The sequence below is a fragment of the Salmo salar genome, chromosome 10 (genome assembly GCF_965601325.2).
Source record: "Salmo salar chromosome 10, fSalSal1, whole genome shotgun sequence".
NCBI lineage: Eukaryota > Metazoa > Chordata > Actinopteri > Salmoniformes > Salmonidae > Salmo > Salmo salar.
The window spans coordinates 73,035,270-73,052,515 of record NC_138300.1 but is presented as its reverse complement, the minus strand read 5'-3'; the positions used below and the strand labels follow the sequence as shown (position 1 = coordinate 73,052,515).

The 17,246-nt window shown below is 42.7% G+C and overlaps 1 protein-coding gene across 4 annotated transcripts; it reads right to left on the bottom strand.

Moving 5' to 3' along the window:
• Positions 1–800: 800 nt before the first annotated feature.
• On the bottom strand, positions 801–16,363 carry snx1a (sorting nexin 1a). 4 transcript variants are annotated; one of them, XM_014124010.3, is made up of 15 exons: positions 16,157–16,363; positions 11,673–12,597; positions 10,864–11,015; positions 8,940–9,003; positions 8,401–8,444; positions 8,146–8,287; positions 7,821–7,899; positions 7,502–7,577; positions 6,974–7,087; positions 6,643–6,736; positions 6,251–6,456; positions 4,745–4,888; positions 2,612–2,692; positions 2,452–2,523; positions 801–2,156 (listed from the first exon to the last, which is right to left on the bottom strand). In XM_014124010.3, the coding sequence occupies exons 1-15, from the start codon at positions 16,274–16,276 to the stop codon at positions 2,106–2,108; spliced, it is 2,364 nt and encodes a 787-aa protein (XP_013979485.3). In that variant the 5' UTR covers positions 16,277–16,363; the 3' UTR covers positions 801–2,105. The 4 variants fall into 4 exon arrangements, with proteins under 4 accessions (XP_013979485.3, XP_013979486.3, XP_013979487.3 ...); XM_014124011.3 differs by having other exon boundaries at positions 10,879–11,015; XM_014124012.3 differs by lacking the exon at positions 16,157–16,363 and adding an exon at positions 14,832–14,966.
• Positions 16,364–17,246: the final 883 nt, after the last annotated feature.

The following is a 17,246-nucleotide window of genomic DNA, read 5'->3' as shown; positions in this document are numbered from 1 at the left end:
AAGAAACGTGATCTGTGTATTTGCCTATGGTTTACATAAACATATATAAAAGAAAACTCAGTATATTGTATGCTCTAAAATAAAATGCATCCCAACAAGTTAGAAGAAGCATTTGAATTGCACTATAGAAGGGTTAGCTGACAACGTCAAACGATGCGCACGCTTCTAATGGGGCTTGTGGAGAATCGTAGGTGGCTCGTTTCATCTTGTTCTTGATACCATGTCTTGAGGTATTTTGACGTTACGTATATGCTAGATAGCTAACCAACAACTAACGATGTCATTTGAGTGCTCATCGTGCAAATGTATTCGTTTTCAATAAACATTGAAGACGAAATAAAGTTTACATGTCAACAAACTAAGCCGACCCCATCTGTTTTGCACCATAGCTGCGCACGCTTCCTTTTGTTGCAAAACAACCAGTCTATAGCATCCTCCAGGTTGCGATGGTTTACATCCCAAAATCCCATACATTGAGTCTTGCTTGTTTCTCTTGACTAGTACAATTATGATTTGTGCATCTTTAATCTTAACAGGTGTTGTTTGACCCAAGCGTCTTGAGGACCATGTTCTTAGACTAATTGATAAGCACTGAAAGACTTAGTCATATGTATATAGCCTGAACATGGCTCTAATCTGAGCCAATAAATCATGATCAACTGTTTGCCCAAGGTCCAGAAAGTTTCACCCAATCAGAATGACCAACCCAATTGTATTACTAGCTAGTCTACTGAATTAAAGACCCACTACCTTTTATTCTGGGAAAGTAACAACCTGTAACAACTCTGTTCCACAAGGAATACAGGTAGTTGATCATTTTAATGGATGTGTTCCTCATGCATCAACTGCATGCAAAGTGAAAACTACAATGCATGTTGAGAAGATTTGATTGCCCTTTATGTAGGAGTATTTCCTTGAAACAGTTTCATTTCCCCCGAAATCCGATGCCATCCAAATTAAATCACAATCTGCCATAACTGTTATATAGAGAGAGCTTCCATTGAAATGAGTAACGTGTTTTCCATGTGGAATGAAGTAAAACATTTATATATTCCCACTGTATTACCAGTGACTCGAGGTGCAGAGAGCCTACTGTAAAAGTACAGCTCACCATATACAACCGTAAGTTGCTAGACCAACTCCCAAATCTATGAGGGGTGTGTTAACAGATCAGCCTCAAGAGCCCAGACCAGCAGTACTTTTAACAGTTACTAACGTGGTTTCAACTTTTTACATTGTGAAAAATACTTATCAACCTTGGTTCTTATTTTCTTGACTTTTATTTTGGAGGGTTGATGTCATGTCCACAGTGATTGAACCGATCATGTATAATAATAATAATAAAATAAAAAGTTTGACTCAATGTAGAAATTTTACCGACTTGTGATTAAACATCTCAAGATCCTCCCAAATTATACAGGCTGAATGTGGCTCCACACGTGTCTTTGACTCAATTCCAAATGGACCCCCAGCCACAATAGCAATGTAGTAATAACACCAAGCCTTTTGGAAGACTAGGTGGATGTTCTGCGTTATTGCTTACTTCTACCCAATCCGTTATCTTGATTTTTAAGAAGTGCATGGGGAGTAGGGTGCTGGTGTTTGATTTGGAATTGGGCATTTCATTCAACAAGGTCCCCTTGAAAGCCCCAGAAACTCTGCCTAGTGGGTAATGTTTTATGTGATGGGCACTCTGTTGTGAATGATTAACAACGCTAATGTGTAAAAAAAAATCTATTGTTAATATAAGGATGTTGCACTGAGAACAATGGTTTCTCCTGTTCTGAAGTGGAAACTTATGGAATCATTAACATTGCATACACAAGTAGGACACCCAGCCCTCACACACATCCATACCATCACAAAAGAGCTAAAGTTTGTTTTCACCATTTAGAAAATATATGTGGAAGGTTAAATGAAAATATACAATTATTAATACAACAGTTAGAATGAAGCGCTATAGGTTTAGGATGATTTTAAAAAACGAATCAAATTTCCCTTTGCAGCGCACTCTCTGGTTATTTTCTTGGTTTATAGGCGAGAGGTAAAGTGTATAAAAAAAAGGCAGCCTCCTCTTCTTTCTTGCCATTGGCTGGTGGACTCCATCACGCAATTGCTTTTGCCTCTGGCAAGAATGCCTCCCAGTACTTTATCAGCTAAAAAGAGGGAGAAGTACAAGAACATTGTCACCCATGTTCCCAAAACAATTCAGATATTCTTGCCATTGGAAACGGCCTTCTAATACCAAATAACTCATGCGTTATGTCATGCATCTGACCCAGTCTTTATTTAATAGGGTCCATATTCAAAACATGTCTCAGTATGTGCTTAAATAGGATAAAATACCCCTGTCCATATGAAAGGGCTAAATGTATCCGAGATCAGCACTCATGTTCTGAGAGACTTTATGAATACAGGCCCAGGTTTACTCCAATGAGCAGACACTATTACCTGTTGCTGCGACTGTAGCAGAGACTCAAGGTATTTGACGATCTGTTTCTTGAAATCGCGGGCCTTCTCTTTCTGTTAGAAAAAATTACGACACAAGTAATACATTGTTTTTCTATTCATCTTATCCAGCACCTAACCCCCCAGAATAAAAATGTTTTACCTCAAACCTGAGCACCTCCTTGCGAACTGTAGCAGAAACTCTGTCAAAGTCTCTCTCATACTGAGTCACCTTGGCCTCCCACTAAGAAAGAGAGGAGTTGAGAAAGGAGGCACATTTGGTATGTAAGCAAAGCACATTTACTTCCCTTTAGGTTACCATTTGGTTTAGCATGCTGTACAGTTGGAGTCAAATCCAGTATACACAGTGGATCCTAAGGATCAATGTTAAGAAACATTCTAGTGGTGGGCAATGGGTGAAAGGCACAATGATGCCATCACTTTTTGGAGGACTGAAAGAGGAACAGGTGCATTTGATTGGCATTAGTCAAACAGTGACTTTCGTGTCACGTGATTTATGTATGTAGAGTGAGGGAAAAAAGTATTTGATCCCCTGCTGATTTTGTACATTTGCCCACTGACAAAGAAATGATCAGTCTAATTTTAATGGTAGGTTTATTTGAACAGTGAGAGACAGAATAACAAAAGAATCCAGAAAAACACATGTCAAAAATGTTATAAAATGATTTGCATTTTAATGAAGGAAATAAGTATTTGACCCCTCTGCAAAACATGCCTTAGTAGTTGGTGGCAAAACCCTTGCTGGCAATCAGAGGTCAGACGTTTCTTGTAGTTGGCCACCAGGTTTGCACACATCTCAGGAGGGATTTTGTCACACTCCTTTGCAGATCTTCTCCAAGTCATTAAGGTTGAGGCTGACGTTTGGCAACTCGAACCTTCAGCTCCCTCCACAGATTTTCTATGGGATTAAGGTCTGAAGACTGGCTTGTCCACTCCAGGACCTTAATGTGCTTCTTCTTGAGCCACTCCTTTGTTGCCTTGGCCGTGTGTTTTGGGTCATTGTCATGCTGGATTACCCATCCACGACCCATTTTCAATGCCCTGGCTGAGGGAAGGAGGTTCTCACCCAAGATTTGACAGTACATGGCCCCGTCCATCGTCCCTTTGATGCGGTGAAGTTGTCCTGTCCCCTTAGCAGAAAAACACTCCCAAAGCATGTTTCCACCTCCGTGTTTGACGGTGGGGGATGGTGTTCTTGTGGTCATAGGCAGCATTCCTCCTCCTCCAAACACAGCGAGTTGAGTTGATGCCAAAGAGCTCCATTTTGGTCTCATCTGACCACAACACTTACACCCAGTTGTCCTCTGAATCATTCAGATGTTCATTGGCAAACTTCAGACGGGCATGTATATGTGCTTTCTTGAGCAGGGGGACCTTGCGGGTGCTGCAGGATTTCAGTCCTTCACGGCGTAGTGTGTTACCAATTGCGGGCTTGGAGGGAGTCATTGACAAGATCCTCCCGTGTAGTTCTGGGCTGATTCCTCACCGTTCTCATGATCATTGCAACTCCACGAGGTGAGATCTTGCATGGAGCCCCAGGCCGAGGGATATTGACAGTTCTTTTGTGTTTCTTCCATTTGCGAATAATCGCACCAACTGTTGTCACCTTCTCACCAAGCTGCTTGGCGATGGTCTTGTAGCCCATTCCAGCCTTGTGTAGGTCTACAATCTTATCCCTGACATCCTTGGAGAGCTCTTTGGTCTTGGCCATGGTGGAGAGTTTGGAATCTGATTGATTGCTTCTGTGGACAGGTGTCTTTTATACAGGTAACAAACTGAGATTAGGAGCACTCCCTTTAAGAGTGTGCTCCTAATCTCAGCTCGTTACCTGTATAAAAAGACACCTGGGAGCCAGAAATCTTTCTGATTGAGAGGGTGTCAAATACTTATTTCCCTCATTAAAATGCAACTCATTTTATAACATTTTTGACATGTGTTTTTCTGGATTTTTTTGTTGTTATTCTGTCTCTCACTGTTCAAATAAACCTACCATTAAAATTATAGACTGATCATTTCTTTGTCAGTGGGCAAACGTACAAAATCAGCAGGGGATCAAAAACTTTTTTCCCCCCTCACTGTACTTGGTCTGGTTGCAACAGAACTTCCTGACCGTGTGTTTAAGTCTGAGAAAATAGGGCACGATTCAGAATGCTTTACGACGGAAAATCCAATTAGACACTCCTAATACAATTTTTATGTATTCCCTCCCTTTTCTTCCATTTGGTGCCTAATGAACACAACCCTGAGAGACAGAAGGTATTGGGCAGCGCTCTACCTCAGTGATGTCATCCTTGGCCTGCTGCAGCTTGTCAGGCTTGTTGGCCCACAGCAGCTTGGCCTCTGTCTCCCTCTTTTTCTGCAGCATGTTCTGAGCATCCTGCCAGCGCTGCCACGTCTTCATCCGCTGGTCAAAGGAGGCCTGAGGACAGAAACGCACACCGTTAAACGGTCTCATCTCAGGGTGACAGTTATATTATGGTGCGTTGCCTATAGCTGCGTCTGAAAACGTTGCTCTTATTAGGGCTGTGGCAGTCATTACATTTTGTCAGCCAAGTTATTGTCATGCAAAAGACTGACGGTTTCACGATAATTGACAAGCATGTTTAGCATCACCAGGCCTCCACACATGCATGCCTTTGGAACATCTACATTTAAAAAAAGTAATATACACACCATCAGAAAAAATACATTTATTTTTGTCAGGTCTAAAGAAACACGAAGAGAATGTATTTCAGAAGAACATAATGAGTTAGCCTACTGCATGTTATCTGGCTACGCTCCATGTCATAGGTCTGTTAAGAAATGCTTAAAGTCCCGTGCCATTATTGTATACGGAACAAAAATATAAAAACACAACTTGCAACAATTTCAAAGATTTTGCTGAGTTACAGTTCATAAAGGAAATCAGTCAATTGAAATAACTTCAATAGGCCCTAATCTATGGATTTCCCATAACTGGGCACTGGGGAGCCAGGCCCAGGCCCAGCCAATCAGAATTAGTTTTTCCCCCACAAAAAGGCTTTATTTACAGACAGAAATACTCCTCAGCTAGATTTAGAGGTATTTGGCAACTTTAGTTGTGAATGATACGAACCTTAATGTCTTTAGAAATCAAAACATATGGGCTGCCTGATGCGACTATAGGCTATTGATGATTTGAGAAAGTTTGGAAAAAAGCTTGCGCTCCGTTCCTTGCCTCAGCTGTTCTCTCATCAAGTGATCATATTTTCACCCAATTTAATATGTCATTTGTTTGTTAGGCTTTGAAACATCCACAACGACCATGTTTTACACTGTTTCAACCTGCTGTTAAACATCAGTGAGGTAAGTTTTGAAATCATGTTTTGATAAGTGTTTGATGTTATTTTCGATTGCATTTGCATTGATGTCAGAGTGGTTAGAGGGACAATAGAGCAAAAATTACCAGGTCATTAGGACCTGATGGTCATTAGCAAGTTGGGTACTACCAACATGTCCAGAATGCATAAGAGGAGATTACCGTGACTCCACGGTCACATGGAATTTTACTACGGTCATGTCACGACTGCCGGTGTCGTGGTAATACGGTCACCGCAACAACTCTAGTCATAGTCAAATTGCTTCCTCCGTCCTTGTTTCCTCAATACCTCACTCTCAAAGCGCACTTACCTCCGACCTCTTCCTCCAATGTACTTTGAGAAAGGGGAAAGAAGTGGAGGAAAAAAGGACGAGGAAACAAGGATTTAACAGCTTGTAACATTGTCAGACTCAGCCTGTGTTATGCCATTGACTCTGTAGGTACCCGGACAGATCCCAGCAGGCGGATGTAGTCGGCAAGCAGCTCGGCGAAGCAGAACGAGTCGCTGGCTGCCTGCTCTTGGTGCAGCTGCTCCATCTTGTCCTCCACCTCGGCCAGCTGGGAGAGGGCTCTGGACAGGGCCGTGTTGTCCTCCGAGCTGCCCAGCATGGCCACGCTCTTGGCAAAGCCCCCCGTGTTTACCGACAACTCTGGGGGAAGTAGAGCGGGGGAGTTAAGCATGTGCCGCTTAAAGCCTATTGTGTGTGTGTAGTTTGGTGGGAAAAAGAGACAGCAAGAAGACATTTCCATTCCACACACAGACAATAGGTGGCCATGCACTGCTTATAGCCTTGTGTGTCTGTCCGATAAAACACTTGTATTCCATTGTACCGTACCTTTCCTGTGTCCGACCAGAGAGTCCACCATGATGTGGAGCTTCCTCAGCTGCTGGTCCTCAGCCTCCACTTCCTGCAGTTTCTCCTCAAACCACTGGTAACACAGCATGACACAGGCAACCGCACATTAGAGCCGCAACGGTTGTATCTATTGTGCAAGATAGTGGGTGCATTCGTTTTAGTGACGCTGGGTCCATTCGCCTGGGTGGGTGGAGATTTCACTTTAAAATAAGCACACTCCGCCACTGGGGCCACGGGCGAGGTAAAATTAATGCACCCAGTCAAACGGAGACTGTGTGTGTGTCACAGTGGTCAGTGGAGGGAGACTCACCACATCCGACTCGTCCATCTTTATGGTCATCTTGCTGAGGGAGTCTGTAGCCCTGTTGATCATCTTCAGGAAGCCGGCGCCGCTCAGAGCCTGGGTGTTGTGAGCCCTGGGCATCTACAACACACACACAAACCTTAAGAGTCACATCAGGGTCGCATTCATTAGTGCACAACGTAGCAAAACGCTTTGCAGTCAGGTCTCTTGTAGTCAATTCAGGCAGTCAATTGACATGGCTACAAATTGACGTATGGAAAAATCCTAATTGAAAATGGACGGCGCTCTGAAATTCTTGAATCAGACCCCAACCCTGATGCACACATGGATGACAAGTCTGAACAATTTGGGATAATATATCACTTAGCGTGTGAAAATGTAACAGAAAGCCTGTCAAGCATTTTAACAGAAAATAGGACAGCAGGGTCCTGAGACATTAAATGGGTCAAGTGCAGGGCAAGCACCCCTTGTGTGTGTGGATAGACAAACAGTATCTTTGTGTGAGGGTGGTGCACGCACACACGCCGAGCTTACATCGTCTCTCTCCAAGAATTCTCTGACATCAGGGTCTTGCAGCAGCGATGGGTGGAACACCACTCTCTGCAGATACCTTTTGGGATGACAAAACCAAACAAATTAAACATTTCACTACAGTTACATTGGAGTCATTTAGTCCAAACTTCTAATTGACCTCCCAACCTTTTTGCATACTACCTTGACAAACCAAGTCCCTATGCAATGGCTCATTAAAATGTGCTCATCTGCAAGTTATACTATCACGGTTCCAAGTCTGCTGCTACCCATCACCGTTTTGCTAATACAGGAAACCTCAAGAGGAAAGCCCATACGGTACCTCTCCAGAGCCGCCCTCCTCCTCTCCACAAACTCAGCCGACGAGTTGTCCTCTTTTCCCACTTTGACTTTAGTCATGCCTGTTCGAAACATGACAAATCAATTAGGCTAAAACACACACACGTCAAAACCAGGACAAACACATCAATAGGTCAAAGACCCACAAACCAAAATTGATCCTTTGGCAAGTCCTGCCCCCTGTAGCTACTATTGTCATTTAGGGTATTAGTGGAAAATGCATGGCTCCCATTGAGAAACGATGAATGATTTGCTGCCTAAAGCGACATTAACCCAAGGTATCCAATTATGCGTATACTATAGATTACCCATAATGCTCTTCTCAGGCGGCGGGGGCACAATATAGCCGTTGAGCGTGTGTTTATCCGAGAGCTTCTCGTAGAGGCCTAAGAAGTCACTGAAACGCCGGCGCACTGTGAACGTCTTACTGCGGAACATGGGCAGTGTGGTCTAAAAGAGAGAGGAGTGGAGACGCAAAGTGTTAGCTAAGGGGTAAAGAAGACACTGAACTGGAGAAGGCAAAATGTTTTTAGAAAATGTTTCATTGATTGCAGTGATATCACCTGTGTGGAGACTTTGTAGGCCATGTAAGCGTTCATGCCATCCCCTGTAGAATGAAAGACAATTATTAACTGACCAATTATAATAAGGGGTTAAACCAACAGCAGTTTTAAACTTCTTGGTTTGACCCCTTTTATTGTTGTATGTTACTTTTGTTAAAAAAAAAGATGACCTTCACGTATTGCATTGATATGGGTAGTTTGGTAGCGATCATAAGCAGAGAAACAGAAGGGTATACTTTATACTGTACTGGAGGACACCCACTAAAAATTACAATATCTTTACCATGAACGAACTAGAAAATGTCAGTCTTTAGAAAAGCAGTTGGCAGGAAGAACCAATCAGATCTACAGCTCTATTGCTGGCTACGCCCTTCACTCTCACTTCAGAGAAAGGAAGGAGAGGATCCAGGAAAAGAGAAGCAGCAGACATTGAGAGAAAGAGGAAGCTGTTTATTTTTTATGACAACACTGATGCAGGGTTCATCATAATAGGTGTCATTTTCACAAAAGGAAGAAAACTGAAATATAGTGAAACTCACCAACTTTCTCTGGATTGGTTATTGAGATATTCAGCTCAAATTTGTCCTCAACCTCCTCTTCCAACTGCATATAGTAGAGACAAAATGGTCATTCAAATCAGTCAATGGCCATTATCTGAAATGTTTTAGTAATGATGTATTGTTGGACACAGACAATTTAGAAAATAACTATACTGAACACAAATATAAAATGCAACATATATTTAAAAAAAAAGTGTTGGTTCCATGTTTCATGAGCTGAAATATGATGCCAGACATTTCAGGGACAAATTTGTTAGTGAGCATTTCTCCTTTGCCAAGATAATCCATCCACCTGACAGTTGTGGCATATTAAGAATCTGATTAAACAGCATGATCATTACACAGGTGCACCTTGTGCTGGGGACAATAAAAGGCCATTAAAATGTACAATTTTGTCACAACAATGCCACAGATGTCAACTTTGCACAGCTATTAGAGGAGTGGGACAACATTCCACAATCAACAGCCTGATCAACTCTATGCGAAGAGGATGTGTCACGCTGCATGAGGCAAATGGTGGTCACACCAGATACTGACTGGTTGTCTGATCCACAACACTACTTTTACATTTTTTATTTATTTTATCCTGTTACCAACAGATGGATATCTGTATTCCCAGTCATGTGAAATCCATAGGGCCTAATTAAATGCATTGCAAATGACTGGTTTCCTTATAACTGGTACTGTACATACACACATCTAAATACATTTTCCTTTACTTTCTAATCCTACCACCCCTCCCCAAATTGGAGAAAACTAGTGAACAACAACTCTTAAGCTTCTACTTCCAGCTTTTTTTTTTTTAAATAAATAAAATATATTTACATACATACACATTCTATTTTACAACAGTTATATTTTTTTGATTTACTCATGTCCTTCCTCTAACCTCAACCTCTCCAATCTATTTCTTTCACAAAAGTTCTGAACCTATATAAGTTTTACGGACACAGTATGTTTTACATTAGTTAGCTTGTTGTTATTAGTTCCTCCCTTCAGCTCCATTCAACCCCTCCCAGCAATCTCTTAACACCATCCATATTGGATTTCTATTTGCCTTGTATTTGTCAACTGGGCTGTGATGTTTCACAAACATTCTGAACCTTACTTTACTACATTTCTACAGATTGTAAATTATTAAAGTATATTATTGATTGATTGACTTTTCAGATCACCCAGTAGTGCTATCTGCAGAGTTAGCGCCAGGTAAATGTTGCAATTCTTCAGCCATTCCTGGACCAGTGACCAAAAATAAGCTACATATGGACAGTACTGTCTCTTCGCAGCAAACTCTGCAGAGCTGGGAAGGTTGTATATATATATATATATATATATATATATATATCCTTCCCGCACACATAGATAAAGAATTTAAATAGAACAATTTGAAGTTTAGAAAAATTCCCCATTCAGTTTCACTCGTGACCCCCCCCCCCCCCCCAATACCTTGCGACCCCACTTTGAGAACCACTGCGCTAGCTCACACGACCTGTGCCGATTTGACAGTTTGATGGTCCAATCAGAGGACCGAGTGTGCGTTTCACTAGCAGATTTTGTTTTGCAAGTGGGATGCTGCGGCTACTGTCTTGATGTGTGTAGAGTAATCCACGGAGACTCAAGTCTGAAGTTAATTTATATCATGTCGAGTATCAAGTGAAATTTGTGACGAGTTCACACCTCTTCCAAATATACACTTAACTGAGTCAATTGACATAACCAAGGTGGTGGAAGAAAAGCATGTACAGCTGTATTTTGAGTGACCTTTCAATTAAATTGTACAACACTGAATACCCATGTTGGGATGCTCTGTGGGAGTGAACACATGTGAATGAGCAGTTAAAACCCCTTAAGGTCACGGAAATCGAATTAACATAATTCCGGTTTAGTTAGTTCTGTACCGTACTGTAATGTACTGTACCTCCTCCAGGGTCTTGGGTTGCGGTTTGGAAGCACTTGCTGAGACTGAGGGAGCAGGGGCAGACGCAGAGGGTTTGGCTGCCTCTTTCTTTTTTCTGTCATTCCTAGGGCTGTCCAGAGACAGCTCTACGGTGGCTTCTGAAAGAGGGGAGCAGAAGAAAAAAAGAGAGCGATGAGGGTAGTAAGACTAAAAGTTCATGGTATTGGAGACAGTCACGCTTTTTCAAATTTAAGTTAATTGGAGTCAATTCCCACATTTCCAATTTACCCCAAACCTGTTTATTTTCTTTGCATCGGTACTCTACCTGTCGAACATGCTGGTTGGCACAAACTCACTCAACGGTCTGGAAGATCTGACTACAATAGAGGCACTGTCTCTGTCAGGGAATAGTGACAACAAGCACTCTTCTTCCAGACTAAATACTATTGTCAATATTTTCTGAGACTGTGGTGGAAAAGCCAATGGGAGAATCAATTGAAGATTTGACTGATATTTCACTCCAGTCTTTTGGTCAGGTGAGTGTGTGTGAGTCCACGTGAGAGGGGCCACATTCCTCATGATCAACACCAGGAAAGTACTACTCTGTCTGTTTATTAATGTGAGTGAGGGGTCAGCAAAGGACACTCCTGTTCCAGCCTTCCTCTTCCTAACGGCACAACGCTGAGACAGCAGTTTCCTTATCAACCCTAATGGCAAGCACATACACACAGTTTTTGTTCATTTCACTGCTTGTTTCAAGCCCTCAGCAAATATAGCACATTACAATGTATGATTAATAATCTGTAAATTCTTACCTGCAAATATATCAGGTTCCTCCTCATCGGAGTGGACTCCGTTGGTCTTGGAGTTGACGGAATTAGTATTGACTGCACTAGGGAGAGAAGTGATGGCCTCCTCAGTGAATATATCAGTGGGGTCCTCATTGTAGTTGTCACTCAGAGGACCGCAGACATTGCTAGCTTTGGCCACTGGTGCAAGTGCTTCTTTGAAGACATCATTCTGAGGTTTCTTCAAGGCCTCACCCAGTGGTTCACTGAAGAGATCCTCATCAGGTTCGTCGAAGATGCTAGTTTGTTGTTGCTTGGCGGTGTTACTCTGTCGTGGTTCAGCGAAAAGTTCGCTAGGCTCATCGTCAAAGAGGTCGCTCGGTGGCTCCTGGGTCATCACAGCAACCGGTGTTTTGACTTCACTGAGTGGAGCGTCATTGATAATGTCAGCCAATGGGTCGATGTCCGGTTTGGGAGGCTCCTTTAAGTCGTCGCTTGCTGGTTCCATAAGGAGGTCCACCGTTGGAGCACTAGATGCCTTGCTTGCTGGTTCCATAAGGAGGTCCACCATTGGAGCACTAGATGCCTTGCTTGCTGGTTCCATAAGGAGGTCCACCATTGGAGCACTAGATCCCTCGCTTGCTGGTTCCATAAGGAGGTCCACCATTGGAGCACTAGATCCCTCGCTTTCTGGTTCCATAAGGAGGTCCACCATTGGAGCACTAGATGCCTCGCTTTCTGGTTCCATAAGGAGGTCCACCATTGGAGCACTAGATCCCTCGCTTGCTGGTTCCATAAGAAGGTCCACCATTGGCGCACTAGATGCCTCGCTTGCTGGTACACTAAGGATGTCCATCACTGGAGCACTAGATGCTTCACTCAGTGGTTTGGTTGAACTTGCGATGTCACTTGCAGACAGCGAAGGGTCCATCTTTATCTCCAATGGGTTATCCTGGAGATGAAGAAAGAACAGCATTTCTAAAATCATGCAAATAAGCAAGGTTGCAGCAGCAACAAAGACACGTCTCCATCACATTTTACAATTGATTTAACATCCATGTGAATTCCACCCAAACTACATTATAAGAGTCAAAGTGATTTAAAACAAATACAAATAATTATTCCACATCAAAATGAGTCTAACTGCACAGGAGAAATAGAGAACTTACCAGGAATAACACAAAACGTCTGCCAGGTCTACACAGATAAACACGTCTCCCACAACTAAGAGGAGGAATTCAATGTTTTTCAGGAATCAAATATTGCGTTCAGAAGCCAGATTGAAGAATTCAAACTTGGGTTCTATGGAAAACTTCCTGGTAGTGAGCATGTGGCCACATCTGAGACTCACATGACTGGAGGCTGAGCTTTAGCCTCCCTTCCTGTACTTTTACAGCAATATGAGGTTCACTTGACATGTGCAAACTCCAGGGTGTGACCTATACTCAAACTTGCCTTGCCCTCCTACACCCTGAGTGAGTAATTTAGCTGACAAAGCTGTTGGGTTCACCGACAGAGATTTTTAGAAACGTTTGCACAAGAATCTAAAACAGGGGAGCTTTGGAGCAGGTAGGGCCAGTTCACGCCAAATGAAAGCTTTTCAAATGTTTTCAGGAAAGTACTCTACTGTCAGGATAAATCCACATCATGGGTTGTGTAGATCATGGGTTGTCTTACGAGCGAGTGGGCGGGGGGTGTCACAGCACTTAGAATGCAGCTATAAACTATGTAGGCACGTGCTTATCTAACATCTTATTCTAAAAAACCATGGGCATTAATAAGGAGTTGATTCCCCTTTGCTGCTATAGCAGCCTCTACTCTTCTGTGGATATTGGAACATTGCTGCGGGGATTTGCATCCATTCTGCAACAAGAGCATTAGTGAGGTTGGGCACTAATGTTGGGCGATTAGGCCTGGCTCGCAGTGGGCGTTTCAATTCACCCCAAAGGTGTTCGATGGGGTGGCGGTCTGTGCAGGCCAGTCAAGTTCTTCCACACCGATCTCGACAAACCCTTTCACTTAATTTCAGTCACAGGAAATATTAACGCTACAGCATACAATGACGATTCTGTGTTTCTACCTTTGTGAGAACAGTTTGGGGAAGGCCCTTTCCATGAAAAACATCCCCAGACCATTATTCCTCATCCACCAAACTTTACAGTTGGCATTGGGGCAGGTAGCATTCTCCTGGCATCCGCCAAACCCATATTCATCCGTTGGACTGCCAGATGGTGAAGCATGATTCCTCACTCCAGAGAACACATTTCTACTGCACCAATCCAGCCGCCGCTTGGCTGTGCACGTGATGATGTGCGGCTGCTCGGCCATAGAAACCCATTTCATGAAGCTGCTGACGAACAGTTCTTGTGCTGACATCACAATTGCAACGCCATGGTCCTTCTACACACAGATACATATAAACAGGGGTCTCGTGTGGGGTCTCGTGTGGCTCAGTTGGTAGAGCATGGTGTTTGCAACGCCTGGGTTGTGGGTTCAATTCCCACAGGGGACCAGTACGAAAGAAAAAATATATATATGAAATGTATTCACTACTGTAAGTCGCTCTGGATAAGAGCATCTGCTAAATGACTAAAATGTAAAACACACACACATACATGCATACACACAGTCAGTCTGCACATACTTGGCCAAATCCTTTATAAATTCTTACATTGAAGTAGTTTGGGGAGGAAAGCTCTTACAGCGTCTTACATAACCAAGCTTAAAGTTTACAGCTTCACATGCATTGGTATTTGCACTTAATCAAAAAGCATTTTACAGCTTCACATGCATTGGTATTTGCACTTAATCAAAAAGCATTTTACAGCTTCACATGCGTTGGTATTTGCTCTTAATCAAAAAGCAACAGGACCGACAGACTTCCGTTTTCTCCATTCACCCAGCAGGTCAGACAGGCACCAACCACACCAGGAATTCTTTTCAGGTATTCAACCTGAACATCTGTCGTCACCACTGAGATGATTCCTTTGAAGGGTGCTCTACTCCAAAGTTCAAAACTTCTATTGTCCGGATTCTTTGAGGCCCACTGCAATATTCCTCTGTTCCACAGAAATACAATTAATCAAAAACCAGATCACTCCTGGTCACTGACAGACTACACTTTTCCTAACGCATTCTTCACAATTTCCAACATCTCAAACCGGTCTCCCACATACGCATCCTTACCAAACGCATCCCAACAAGAAGTGATTCATCATCATTCATACACGCATCCTCCACTCCATTTTTAGACTATTTCCTTGTTGTTCCAGTTTTCGATACTACTGTTGTCCATTCGTCTTCACCAACTTTGCTCGACGCGCTGCTTGATTCGATCTCAGCAGCCACTTCCGCTACCTTCAGATTCCGAGTGTTTTTTTGAGCCGCGTTAGTTTTAATAGGACATGCAACCTCATCTCTCGTGCAATTGATTTCAACGTGATAATTGATTGTTTTGTCAATGTTGCGTTTCTGTTTAGGTGACCACCGTAAAAAAGCGCAAATGGTTAAGGACTTGGACACTTAAAAAAATGTTTTGCCATCGGGTTATTTATAATTAGGTCTTGTCAACCCGATGCAGCTACAGCATCATTTTCAACTTAAGTTTTAGGTATAGAAAAAAAATACTTTTGTACTCAGGTAAACACTGCTGAATTAGTCCAAAACGTGCTGTGATTTATTTATTTTGATGATATACCTGTAAATCCCCAAAAAGGGTTTGCCCTGCCTATTGATCAAGGTACAGTACTGCATCTTCTTCCCCGGGGACTTTTGTAAGAGCCACAAAGCTTGCGTTTATTGCGGTACGGTTTTGCAAACATAAGGAACGCATCTTTCATATCAGCGAGAAATAATGTTTAACTAAAAAAAATGTATTACTACACACCTTTATAGAGTTAGGGCTAGTGTTCCCACACCGCCATATCTCCACGTTACAGCGCGTGTTTAGGGAAGACCGCTAATTAGCACAAGTGGTCGTCTATCTAGCATGCTCCGAACGCCTACCTGTGTGTGGAAGGCCGCCAGAAACGTGTTGTGACTGAAAAATACTTCTGGCTGCAACTGTAATAGCAGGTTTAAAATAGTGTATTTGTGAAATTATTTTGATGTGATTTGAAAGTAAAGGGCTTTATGTTTCTAGAACCGTATCGCAATTGAACATCGAGTGACGTTTATATGGAGTATTTGGCTGTTTTGGCTGCCAGAGCCAGTCTACCTCTGAAAATAACATGTATTTGGACCTGAAGGAGTAAGTTACCGTTAACTGTAGGACACGCCATACTCGGGGTTAACGTTAGCTGCTCCGGAGACGAGAGCACTAGCCAGTTAATGCATATCCGGCTAGTTAGCTAACTAATAGCTTCGTGTCAATGAACCCAATGGATTTCACAGGCCCTTGTTAGCAATGTTTGGCAGCTACAGTAGCTAGCTACTTCGATAACAACCCTGGGAGTGCCGAGTTTTCTAGACAAAATAATAACGTTAGTAAGAAATCAACAACAGACACTCACTGCGCCAAGAAAAATGTCTTCTCCGTCATCACTGTCTTGGTCTCCAACTTCGTCAGGCTCCGGTTCCAGGTCCTCGGGAAAGGGAGGGGGACTACGCTCTGAACTGGTCGCCATCTTCATTCAACGCAAACAGACAGACAGCATCATATAAAACTTTTGAGACTGAGGGGAGGCAGAAAAAAATAACACCACCTACCGGCTCAAACAATAGTGTGCAAGTGCAACCCACAATTCGGGGCATTCCTGCATCTGCAGGAACGCCTCCCTCGCCGAGTATCCAATTGGTTCCTTCATGAACATCCCCCCTCGAGTATCCCATTGGTCCTGCATGGACGCCCCAGCACCGCTTGGGTTCCTGCAAGAGTATTCTTCAAATGTCATTGCTCTTAATTGAGCATTTCATTAAAATGTCAATGTATTCAAATAAGCAATTGCAGACCGCCATTTTTAACCTTTATTTAACTATGCAAGTCAGTTAAAAACAAATTCTTATTTATAATGACGGCCTACCCTGGCCAAACCCGGACGACGCTGGGCCAATTGTGCGCAGCCCTATGGGACTCCCAATCATGGCCAGATACAACCTGTGATACAGCCTGGAATCAAACCAGGGACTGTAGTGACGCCTCTTGCACTGAGATGCAGTGCCTTAGACCGCTGCGCCACTCGGGAGCCCAACACAATACAAAGAACAGTGGTTCTCAACTGGTCTTGCCTTGGGACCTAAATTGAACCAGGTTGTCTCAGTCGTGACCCAACATTCGCACCGCGAAAAATATTCGCCAAAATACAATCTGGAAAACTATTTTAATGCTATATTGATGGTAAATGTAGCAACTCTTTCATTGCCAATAATAACATTTTGCCCATATTCTTGACGAAGAATCAACCAAAATAGCTGTATTGAAAATCCTATGATTGAACAAAAATTTATCTGAGATTAAATTATTCTAAAATGTTAATGCATTATAATTTCTACACACTTTCTACCTGGTTTAAGTCATTTAGGTTCAGACTGAAGTATTTTTTCATTGTAAAAAAAAAGAAGTAATTTATTATTTTCTTTTTTTACTCAGACACCCGCAACCCA

Coding starts and splice junctions, on each gene's coding strand:
- snx1a (XM_014124010.3), bottom strand. CDS start 16,276: ATGAAGATGGCGACCAGTTCAGAGCGTAGTCCCCCTCCCTTTCCCGAG. Junction 12,598..16,156: donor AAGACATTTTTCTTGGCGCA/GTGAGTGTCTGT, acceptor CTTCATCTCCAG/GATAACCCATTGGAGATAAA. Junction 8,288..8,400: donor CCTACAAAGTCTCCACACAG/GTGATATCACTG, acceptor TCTCTCTTTTAG/ACCACACTGCCCATGTTCCG.